At 56.9% G+C, this 11,370-nt stretch overlaps 4 protein-coding genes across 4 annotated transcripts; 1 reads left to right on the top strand and 3 right to left on the bottom strand.

The window, feature by feature from the left end:
- Positions 1–95: 95 nt before the first annotated feature.
- Positions 96–1,004, top strand: BCV69DRAFT_131503 (hypothetical protein). The gene has a single exon (XM_025489232.1). The coding sequence runs from the start codon at positions 142–144 to the stop codon at positions 871–873; it is 732 nt and encodes a 243-aa protein (XP_025344808.1). The 5' UTR covers positions 96–141; the 3' UTR covers positions 874–1,004.
- Positions 1,005–2,088: 1,084 nt separating this feature from the next.
- Positions 2,089–2,913, bottom strand: BCV69DRAFT_301968 (hypothetical protein; the record flags this gene model as incomplete). Its single annotated transcript, XM_025494633.1, has 3 exons — positions 2,089–2,508; positions 2,620–2,772; positions 2,878–2,913. The coding sequence occupies 3 exons, from the start codon at positions 2,911–2,913 to the stop codon at positions 2,089–2,091; spliced, it is 609 nt and encodes a 202-aa protein (XP_025344807.1).
- Positions 2,914–4,569: 1,656 nt separating this feature from the next.
- Positions 4,570–6,760, bottom strand: BCV69DRAFT_279404 (hypothetical protein; the record flags this gene model as incomplete). Its single annotated transcript, XM_025491243.1, has 3 exons — positions 4,570–4,757; positions 5,017–6,073; positions 6,161–6,760. 3 exons carry the CDS (start codon positions 6,758–6,760, stop codon positions 4,570–4,572), a joined length of 1,845 nt encoding a protein of 614 aa, XP_025344806.1.
- Positions 6,761–7,513: 753 nt separating this feature from the next.
- Positions 7,514–10,866, bottom strand: BCV69DRAFT_315328 (hypothetical protein). Its single transcript, XM_025495195.1, has 2 exons — positions 10,019–10,866; positions 7,514–9,877 (listed from the first exon to the last, which is right to left on the bottom strand). The coding sequence occupies exons 1-2, from the start codon at positions 10,829–10,831 to the stop codon at positions 7,721–7,723; spliced, it is 2,970 nt and encodes a 989-aa protein (XP_025344805.1). The 5' UTR covers positions 10,832–10,866; the 3' UTR covers positions 7,514–7,720.
- Positions 10,867–11,370: the final 504 nt, after the last annotated feature.

Genomic DNA, 11,370 nt, shown 5'->3' with positions numbered 1-11,370 from the left:
GGGGGGGATTGCAGGCCAGGCTTGCTGTCAAGGGGGCGTACGACGTTTCCGAGAGCTTAGAATTACTTATTCTACTGCATCATCGCTCTGGTACCCTTGCAGCAGACGTCCGTGCGATTGGACAAGCTGATTCTGCAGACGATGATAAGCTGTCTGGAGAAAATTCTCGAACAACACAGCCACTCTGTCTCATCGGCAGAAAGCATCGACCTCGCGTGGCTAAGAAGAGTGGAGTCTAACCTCGACGATCTCTTCTTGCTGTGGTACAAGAACGGAAGAAAGACGACCAGGGCCTACTACAAGAAGATACAGGCTACAAACAGCGTTCGGACGTCCCTGAGCGATTACACAGACAAGGCCGCCCCTAGTGGTGGGACAAGAGGCACTTCGGTCCGCGATTCAGCGAGGCAGATTGTCAACCGCCTCTTCTTCCGTCCTTCCCGCTCTTTGGTCAGTACATCCGCCGTACCGCTGCCCTCCTCGAGTAACGCCTTTTTGCGCCCCATGTATCCACTGCTGGAGTGCAGGATCTACGACCGACTGCAAAGGAACAGTAACTGGCGGCACATGGACCTAGAGTGGTGCAGACTCTTCTCCTGTGTCACCAACAAGGTGCGTGACGTCTATAGAATCGCTGTGAAGGACGCGTACACTGCTGCACACGCGGCTACTGTGGGGAGGACACGACGTCTCATTGGCTATGAGCTGCCTTGGCTGCCGGAGGTGAGAAGGATTGTCTACTCGGAGAGGGACATCTACTCAAGAATACACCTGTTGGAGCTGCTCCGCGAGGGATGTCGTTGGATCATTACTACCGGTACCTTGTCTGGGAGAGGTGCGCGGATTACTGAGGGGGGGATAGGTGAGACTTAAGGTTGGCCGAACCGTTCCCTCACCTCTCATACTGTGCTGTTTGATATGATCACGCTCAGCCCTCCTCTGCTACACGTATGCGTCTCAATACCTATCACACCATCTCAGTCGAGACTGAAAAGTGGTACATCACCTACTTTTGCATGCCACTCCTTCTTCATCGCTCCTGTTTCCTGAAATGTCACGCTGATTGAGACGTACAGGGTGATTTGGCGATGTCGATGGGCGCAGACCACGGCGGAAGATTCTCCGGCGCTGTGCACCGAGCATTGGGGAATTGAGCTTTCTCACTGCGACCTTGCGAAGACCAACCGTTATTGTTTGAAGTGTTCACGTATCTTTTCACGTCATGCAGGCGTGTGCGGTGTCGTCCCAATCTTGAATACGTCTTTGACTTCCGATGTTGAATTGGAGCAAGATGACAGCGAGAGCGGATTTCGGACAGCAGCACGGGCATTCCCGATGGATAAAGAGCTAGAAAGTTACCCCCAGCGCCTCAAGAGTGAGCATGACAGGGAGCTCTATGCTCGATGACAGTTTCATCACCAGCATTCTCGTCCTGATGAGTCAATTCCGTCGCCTCGCCATCATACGATCCTACCGAAGTGGACGACGCCCTTGAGCTTGCACCCTCCCGACTGGAACCGATGTGTGTCATAGACTGGATGCTGCCTTTGCAGTTCGAACCCCTGGACACATATCCCGAAAGTGGTGGCTTGCCCACTTCGCTGGGCAGCCTTGATGTTCGATGCGATGCACGCTTGGTATCAAGGTCGAGCTTGTGGGTCGTAACCCTGTATCTGCAGCTGCTGATGCGGTACACGCACTGATGGACTAAGCGGTCCGAAACGACTGTCTCCGCCGGTGAGGTGGGCATGCCTAAAGCGTCCAACAACGCCTCCAGGTCGTCCAGCAGACCCGGCAGACTATCCGCCTTTCCCGACGTCTCGTGTGCCCCTTGCACTCGGCGCTCCAGAGTACGATCCAAAGGTCGGAGCACCGTACCCTGCCCGCTGTAGGGGACTCCCATTTTGTTACGCAGAAGCGTGCTCTCATGAAGTCGAGGCAGTCTGCAATAAGACGGAGCTGATCTAACGAAGGGTCGCCACTGCGAATCTGACCCCGCGGAAGTGTGTTGGGCTTCAGTGCTTTCTTCACGGACTTGCGGATGATGCTGAAGCAGAACTGATCCCGCAAGACGGCATCCTCCTAATGTCAGCGTGTGGAGATCGTAACGGTCATAAATGTTCCGCTCCGGCCTCCCAAGTCCACAGGTGCCCTGTTTACCAGCTCCTGCTCATACACCTTCACCTCCGCACCGGACATGAACTCTCTGACGTCTTCTGCGCCTTTGAAGGGCGGTGAGGGCACAAACTTGGTTCCAGTTGGGACCTCCTCGAGGTGACTGCGCAAGCTGTTGTTGTCCATGTGGTCGTCGCCGTCAGCTTCGTCGTCTGCGTTCTCGTCATCGTCATCGTCGCTGTCCGGATTGGATCGCAGGAGGCCCTGGTCCTTGAGCAGAGCGTTCGCCACCTTGTGTGTCTTGCCGGCGATGTCCTCAGAAGGTTCCCCTAAACGTCTCCTCAGACTGGTCCAGCTGGAGAGCCATTCCGCTGAAGGTGTGCCTTTTGCATGCTGCGAAGTAAGTGGACCGTAGCGAAGAAAGAGCAAAGGTTCAGGAATCGTCAAGTCCATCATATTCGCCATCGCTCTCCTCCTGACAGTGGCCGCGCAAGGCGGACTTACCTCCTGTTCACAGAACTCTTTTGCCCACTTTGCGCCCAAAGTCTTCTGGAATTCGATAGGCACTGAGGGATCGAACTCTGGCCGGCCTCGAAGCCAGCTACGCAGATGTGCTAATTCATGTTGAGCCCTCGGAGCCGAAGTGCGATTCGCCACCTGGCGCTCAGCCACCTTTCATCCCAGCTTTCATTTTGGTTACCCTGTCACTTTCACCACTTCCTGTACATTTCACACTTTGCGAATTCCACTTGTTTGACCCACGATCTCGGCGGAGGCCTCTTCGAGCTCGAGTTCCATGGCGATGTCTGTCAGCGTTTGTCAATGGTCGGAGCTTAAAGTCGACTTTGTGTTGAGTCGAATGTGAGGGATGGCTTTCGTTGTTGGTGTTAGCATGTGGCAGCGCCTGAGGGCGTACGAGCCTAATGGCTAGAGTCGGACTACTCATGCCTATATAGGTTTTGTGCGGGTGCCCACCACCTGTTCCGACCAGGCAGAGTAGAGGTGTGATCATCACCAAGGACGTGTGCAATAGCCATTTACGTCCGCTGCAAGGGGTCGAGACTGAGGGCTCGACCCCCCTCTGGCTAGCACGCGGCCGAAGAGCGTGATGAGGGGCTCCCCCTGAGCAAGGGGCGCACGGTACTTGAGTTCAGACGGAAGGATCCGGAGGCAGCGCTCCGAGAACTTCGTTTTGTGTTAGGTAGAGAGGTCCCCATAAGACAACAGCGGGCGGACAGTCGTGAATCGATCGTGCATAGCAGGTCCTTGTTTGAACACCGTGGAAGATCATGTGTTGTGCATGGGGGACCCACTACCGTGTTCTTCTTCGAGGCGCAATTCCGGAGCTAGCAAACAATTCAGGAACTAAATGAAATTGTCGCGAGAGATCAACTTTCCTGCGCCTAGCTACCGATCTACAGCGGACCGCCAACCCTACAGCAACTTTGCTTGGCTAGGATTCCTGAGCCCTGAACGAACGGAGCCAAAGCTGGTTTGCAAAACACAGCCTTGTCCTGCTGGAGATATCAGCAGCCCCCAGTTCCCTGTTCTTGCCCCATATTTCCGCTCCCTTTTCGTAAGAGCGGTTCGTACAAGCCCATCGAAGTGAGCTTACACGCTTCCCGTACCGTCGTCGACGTTCATCCCCACGATGAAGCGTCACTTCAGCTTCCTTCTTCCCAAGAAGGTCAGACCGCCTCTCTCTACCGCTATGATGATGAAAAAGAGCAAGACAGCTGCGCTCAACCGATCGCCAAAAAGCACAATGCATTGCGGGGCTCGCCTCCGCGCTTGCCACCCTCAGACTTGTCGAATCCGCTCGAGGGCGGCTGGGCTCCTCTCATCGTGCCTTCGCGCTTGTCTGGACCGGTGGCTGAAGAGAAGTCTGCCGAACAGACTCTCCAAAGTGAGTATAATGAACGGAATCTGTGAACTGTCTGGCCCGCAATGCTTCTCACTGACACGGATCTGTTGGGTATACAATCAGGCGCCTCGGTTGGTGCTTCGACCTTCACATCTCGACCAGAAGTCGCGGCGTTCAATGCGGAAGTCTTGCGGAAGGCTGCTGCCCGCAAGTCAGACTGGCAGTCCCCTCGGAAACTGAGAGAGGCTAGGTTGAGGAAGGAAGAAAGGAGCAAGCCTCCTTCATTTGCATTCATGCGCAAGGGACGTGACCCTAGCACGAGTGCGCCTGGATCTACCGTTCATGCCTCGGAAAGTAAGCCTTCGACTCCAAGCGTGAGAGATTGCATGGGCCTCGCGAACGAGCCTGTGAAGAAGATGAGACTGTATGCTCGTGACGATAGTTCGCTGCGTAGGTGAAGAATAGAATCCGGCAGAGGTCAGGTATAGAAACTCGTACGAAGAGGCATTGAATCAATGGAACGATGACATAAGCTTTGGCGAGTCTTCCCTTAGAGGAGCTGATCTATGTACATGAGGACCTACCGGTGATCACATCGAGGTGCGCTTCGTCAGCCTGGCGCTGTAGGTGAAAGCACCCATGTGTAGTCGAAGTCGTTCCTCGGCGAAGATGGCGTTGATCCGACTCAGATTGACCATCTGGCGATTGCCCCTTGGACAAGTCACCCTCCCTGTGATGTCTCGCACGACACCGACCACCATAGCACAACGTCCGCAACCTGCAAGACGCAGACTCGAGCGACAACAGAGGACAATGACACGAGGATGTTACAGTACACCCCCTCATACCCAGATGCAGAGACAGTACTCTCGCCGTCGATTGACCTCACAAGTACACTTGCATCAATGCCCCTCACTCCTCCCCTCAGCCACTCAGCCGACGTCATCCCATTTCATCCCATCTCACCCGTCACCAAGGACTCAATGCATGCACAGCCGCCTCTTGAAGCCTCCACGCCCCAGCTTGCATGTGCAAACCAATCAGTTGCCCCTCAGTCAGCTTCACCTTTGCTCGCACTGTAGCAGCGGCACCAGGACCAGCATCACCATCCACATCGCTCTCGCTCTCGCTCTCAGTCTCGCTGTCGTCTCCATCGTCTTCGAGGCTTTGGCAAGGCTGACGGGGGTCCTGCATCCTGGGCTCGCCTGATCTTGCGTAAAGGCGTGACTCATCGAAGCCGTTGTGCTGGTTGCCTGACATTTGGGCGCGTTCGAAGAGGTCTTGCCCGTCTTCTTCGGTCACGCTCCCTGAAAGACTCTCTTCCGAGTGTCTCTGGCGGAGCCTTCGCACTGTCGTGCCTGATGCCCTCCTATTCCGCTTCCCTCCCGTAGCGACAGCCTCCTCCTCTTCCTCCTCCTCCTCCTCCTCCTCCTGCCGCTGCTCCTCCTCCTGCTGCAGCTCCTCCTGCTCCTGCTCCGCCTCCTCCTCCTGCTCCTGCTCCTGCTCCTGCTCCTCGTACTGCTGCTGCTCCTCCTCTTCTCCCTCATCTTCACTTTCACTCTCTGTCAGCGGACGCTCGTAAATGTTCCCCACTTGCTTCTTGTATGCCCTGAACGCCGCCGCACGTACTTCCGAGATGTTCACCAGCATGAGCGCCTCCACCCTGCAGACGATGATCAGAGCAGGCCAGCGACCCTCTGTGGTGCCGGACCTCTTGTCGAAGGCCGAGCGCTTCACAATGACGTCCAACGTTCGCAAGGCGTCTGAGAATACGGGGTCTACCTGGAAAGCCTCGGAGACCAGCTCGTCGCCAGCAGTGAGCGCGTGTTGGGCTGAAGTACCAGCAGTCTGAGAGGTCGAGGGGTCTTCGGGGATAGCTGGCCACTCCATGTAATTCCACTGCAATGGCGGTAATTTGTACGCCGCCTGTCGCAGCACAGAGTCAAGCGCCTGCCAAATTTGCATGGCCGTCAGACTGGGCTGCCTCGAGATCAATTGCACCTGTTGTATCATCAGGGTGCGACACTCGAGTAGGGCTTTCTGATAGACATCGAGGGTGGGCCAGTGCCTTCTCCAGTCCACTGGTTTCCTTGCCTGGTACAAGAGAGTGCAAAATTTGGGTGTGATTATTCAATTGACATTGTACGCACCCGAGTCTTGCCCTCCATGCAGCGTACTCACCTGTTCCTCGGGAGGAAGATCGTTGTAGGCCTTCCTGCACTCGTACAGCGTCTGTGCCTTTGCTAAGTGTGATGCAGGTATCTGAGACGGCCCGACGTCTGTGCCGATCGCCGTCGGCGTTGATAGTCTAGAGGTCGAGGTGGAGTCGACGGTATACGTTGTCCTGCCCCTCATGCTACGGGCACCGGAGAGGGGCGTTGAGGCTCTTGGTGGAAAGTCTGGGTAGGAAGAATCTTGCTCCGCATCACTGACATCCTCCACGGCCTGTTGGAAGGCTTGTGTTGCGCTGTAACCGTCCATGACTTCTGCTGTGGTGCGCACCCGCCTCCATACCGCTACCCTCAAGTCTGCCCTGGCGCTTTGGCCGTTACGGGGTCGCCTGCCGGGACGAACCTTGGGCCAATAGTGCCGGTGGGCGCCAACTTTCCCCGAAGAGTCCTTGTATTTCTTCTTCTCTCGATTGAACAGGGATCCGGCGGCAGCGAGCAAAGGATCCTTAGATAGTGGATCATTGCGGCGGATGTCTTGCATGCGTAGCCAGGGCCGGAAGTGGGTCATTCCATTGTAGTCGAAGAAGGGTGAATCGCCAAGAGGTTCCATGATGGGGAGGTCGCAGATAGGTCTAGGGGAATCGCGCAGGGTGATCAGCAATTCGAGCAATATTGTGCAGTAGGAAAGACATCAGTAGGAAAGACAACGGACATGGCAAAGGTGCCAGGCAAGGGTGGTCGTTTACTTTTGGGGCCAGGGACATCTCCGACGCTGGCACTCGTCCGGTCTCACAGCTCCTCCCTTGCGTCCCATTCGGGCGAAGCCAGCAACACAAAGAGTACAGCAAAGGAGCTTGCTCAGGCACAGGGGGCGGACGAAACTGATACGGCGTAGCAAAGGCGGGCCAAAATTGATTTACAAGCTCCAATTGCACCCGGACGCAAATCGTAAGCGGAAAGGAACTACAGCTCCTGAAACTCGTCCCGAGGCAAATCAGGAGCTGTGCAGGTATCCCGTTCAAGCGAAGAAAATTCCTTTCTTCTCGATGACCGCCCTAGCGCCTGCTTTGAAGCCTGCCCTGAACCCTGCCCTGACGACCGCCCTGACGACCGCCCTGACGACCGCACTCGTGCTCAACCCCCCTCCCACCCCACCCCCCAACCCCGAGCTTTTGCGGACTCTTGTCCTCTGCCCTGTCCGTGTGCTTTCGTCGTGGCACTGCCACAGTCCCGAGAAGGAGGCACTTCCAGCTCATAGCACTCCAGCGATACACCCCTCCTTGGGCATCTTGGACGTGAACATGTCAAGGGCTTCCTGCGCGCAAGACCTCGAAGAAGCAAGTCAAAAGAAAGCACGTTTCTTGTACGGAAAGATTCGCAGCTCAATACAGTTGACTGTAGATTAACAAGGCCGCATCTCATAAAAGTAAGCCGTCAGCCGCGCTGGCGCGTTTGAAGCAACATGTAGACCCTTGTGGGAGGGACTCATTGGGTGCAACGCTACTTCCTTCCCCATCAGTCCTCAGCCTATCCTCACGTCACGCATTCCTCTAGGCCGGTGTGAGTCCACTCAGGAGCCCAACTTCCCTGCCAGCCCAGGCACTAGATCCAGCACCCTCTGGAGAACGAGCCGGTTGGGTTTCCAGAGATACATGCAGTCAGGATTCGGACTCCTTCGAAGTGTTGCGGGAGCGAAGCATTCTGTAAGCTGAAGGCGCGCTAGAAGCTCCTCCGGTTGGCAGGGCACGAGGTGATGCAAGTGAGCACCTCTTGTCACCACTGAAGTTACCGTTGGTGTACAATTCGGCGCTTGATTGGTGGCGCAAGAGGTCACTGCACCGGGAGCCGTACGATGGGACTCCAAGCGGCTGACAACGGTGCCTGTCGCTTGCAAGTCAGAGCGGATTTCCTCTTGCACAACGACCGCTACGCCCGTCGTTGTACCAGATGTCATTGCGCTGGATGGCGCCAAAGCCTCCACTTCCTGCTGCTCATCATACCCAGTGACGCCGGAGGGAAGGAGCAAGTGGTGCCTGACCAGGCATGCTTCCATCGTGGGGTAGGCAATCATGACCTCGCTGTAGAAACAGAGCACACTGCCTCCTTCCAATGAAGAGAGAGAAGAGGAGGCGTAATGAGCTCCGCCAGTCGTGGCCGATCTGTCGCTGGTGTTGCCCTCGACAACACTGACACCTGCCCCTGTACGCTGCGCAGCGGCCGACTGGTGCACCTGCTTCCGGGCTTCCACTATGGACCTGCACCTGTTGAGCAAGGTATGGTAAGATGTCATCCACGGCTGCTGAGGCGAGGGCCACATCAAGAGAATGCCATCTGTACCCCTCGAGCCCTCGTCGACATTGCTGCTACGGCTTAAGGAGCTTGCTGATGAGCCAGGAGCTTCATTCCCACTAGTCTCGGGTACGTGAATGATGATGCCCAACAGAGGTGGGGGAAACGTGACTTCCTCTTGCCCAATCGTCTGTGAAGGAAGTAGGCCCAGTGATGCCCTCGCCGTCGAAGCGGAACTCCCAGCCCAGGGAGCGTGAGTCATTAGGTCGTCGACCGCGTGTACCAGACCGGACAAGTTGAGCACAGCTGAAGTAGTGGCCGTTGCAGGTCTTTTGGAAGCATGACTAGTACTACGCACGCTCCTTGTCCATCTACTCTGGCCTGAGCCCGCAGGCCTCTCGCTCATCCGCTCCCGCATCCATTTGCTTACGCCCGGCAGAAATTGCTCTAGCCCCGCGCAGAGCGTTTCTTGGGGCTCTAAGGAGGGCCAGAAGGTGCGATTTCGAGATTGGACAGGTGTGGCTGTAGATGTGGCAGTTACACTGAGCGCCTGAAGGCTGGGTGAAGAAGGCCGAGAGCCAAGCGGAGGTCTGAGACTTGCGGCGCTTGCGTCAGCCAGGCTCGAAGTCGCTGTCATCGTCGTTTGTGTGGAAGGGCCGAAATGTAGCGGCTGCTCTTTCAAACCAGCGACTGGGCCTTCGCCATTCGATCCGTCTGGTTCATTTGGCGAGCCCTGAAGGAAATCGCATCCTACAGAATCTCCATTGCCAGGGAAGAGAGATTCGCCGGTGGAGATGTTGGACCCATAGTCTGAGCCTTCGTAGTCGGACAATGGCTCGTCTTCTTCCTGTTCTACTGCTTCTGAGGGTCCGTGAAGTCTGCCCCTCTCCGTGGCCAGCTCACCAACATGCTGTGGGGACGCTTTCCCTCTCACGCCTCTACAGGCATTGGATGAGGAATTACCACCTTGCGCGATGCTGCCGCCCAGTGCAAGAGAACCAGATACTGCCGCACTCTGGCCGGCAGCAAGTGCCCGTCTCTCATTCATCAGGTCGGTGTGCCAGCTCGCCGCAAATGAACTGAACAATTCGAGCTCTGCGGACTTTGAGGCAGGCGTTTCGCCTGACTTGCTCTTCTCCTCGAGGTATTTGTTGAATGCCTCAAGGAGGTCCGGGTAGAGAGGGTTTCGCCGGCAGGTGTGCGAATGCTCCCGGAAGGGATTGCTAATCTCCCAGCGATAGATGCTACCGTCTTGAGGCTGTACGAAGGTGTCTTCCTCCTGGGACGGGCCCGCGCGAGAGAAAGAGAATTCGAGAGGGGGGCCGGGCGAGAAGCCCGACATCGACGTTGACGTTGAACCGGATTTGGCAGACACTGTCGAGCGAGAGATCATCAGCTTCCAGAAGCACCCCGTGCGCTTATGCATTGCACATTGCAGCTGCAAAGGCACGAGCAGGGTGAAGGTGAAGATCGCGTTGAGGGAAGGAGGCAGAAGAGGCAAAGTAATCTTGCGTCAGGACTGACTTAGAGCACTGCGACATCCTGCTCAGCTGAGCTTGTCCTCTTTGGCCGTACTCACCATGACGTCTCCGCTGCGACCGCCATTTCCTGCTCGTACCAAGTGCCTTCCAATCTCGGCCGCTCCGGACCGCTTCCCCTCTCCATCTTTCAACCATTTTGCAGCCACTGTCTGGTCCTCGGCACCGATATATACTCTGGCCCACAGCTCGGCGTCGTTCTTGGTGCGGAATTGGAGAGGCAGGGCGGAGATTGCATCTTGATGGCCATACAGCGGGGCAGGGGGAATGGGAGGTGCCAAGGGCTGCCAGCGCTTTTCCTTGTGCACCGTCGTCTTGGGGTGAGTGGCCAGGAGAGGCAAGGGAGTCGAAACGGCGTGGCGCAGAGGCGGGTACCCGCGAGTGATTGCCCGCGGCAGGTAATCAGGAAGGGGACAAGGTATGCAAGAGTTTTGTGAGTCTTGCCTAGCGCGGGAGGGTTGCAGACTGTCGTGCGAGACTGCGTGTATGCCTCTGCCGGTAGCAACGGAGAGGGCGGAAGAGGGGGGAAGAGCCGCCTCAGATGATGTGGTAGCGAGAGCAGCGGTCGTGGCCTCGACAGGGTCTGAAGGGGCGGCACCATTGGCTAGGGTGGTAGTGATGTTCCGTTGCTGCTGGACATGGCATCGCCGAGCCTTGCTGTCAACGCCACCCTGCCGTTTTCGAGGCTCTGTGCTTGGCAGCACGGATCGCTTATTGGAGCCTGGACGCGATGCTGAGCCTGCCTCGTCGTCTAGCCCGGCTGTGACTTGGCCCCGCGGGAGAGTAGCAGACCTCATCGTCGAGGCAGGAGCGATGGGAGGACCCTGCGACGAGGCGACATTGGCAGAGTCCATTGTGGGCAGCAGCGGAGGAAGAGAGCGAGACCCACTGAGCGGAGAAGTGATCGAAGGGAGGGGGCGGAGTGGTGGTTACAAGGAGGTCAAGTGGCTTGTGCGAGAGCAAACGGCGGCAAAGTCACAAGCGAGGCACTACCAGCCCGCTTGCTTGCATGGCACAGCAACTGGCACTGGGGGGGTACACTAGCGTCAGGGATCGGGTCGATCTGCTAGCAGGCCAAGGGGAAGCCACACCAACTCGGGCAAGACTACGCCGTCCCGCTGAGGATCAGGTGAGGCGCCGGTGAGGGGACGTGGGGGTGGATCAGCGCCCGAGGTTCAGCCAAGGCTTGCCAGTCAGGCAAAGATGAGCAGAGCAACCGGCGACAGGGGAGCTACCCGCTCGGGAAACCAATGGCGGCTGCATACCAGTCAACTAATCAGGAACAAGGGGCGGCGGCTGCATATCAGCTTGGGCAAGCGGGCAGTTGCGGGCAAAGGCTCTCTCTCGCTTCTGCCCAAGAGCAACCGGAGGGTGCCTCTGCGCCCGGGCACCA

The sequence above is a fragment of the Pseudomicrostroma glucosiphilum genome, assembly GCF_003144135.1.
Source record: "Pseudomicrostroma glucosiphilum strain MCA 4718 unplaced genomic scaffold BCV69scaffold_25, whole genome shotgun sequence".
NCBI classification, from domain to species: Eukaryota; Fungi; Basidiomycota; class Exobasidiomycetes; order Microstromatales; family Microstromataceae; genus Microstroma; species Microstroma glucosiphilum.
The sequence above is the reverse complement of the archived record's forward strand: the minus strand, read 5'-3'. Positions and strand labels throughout refer to the sequence as shown.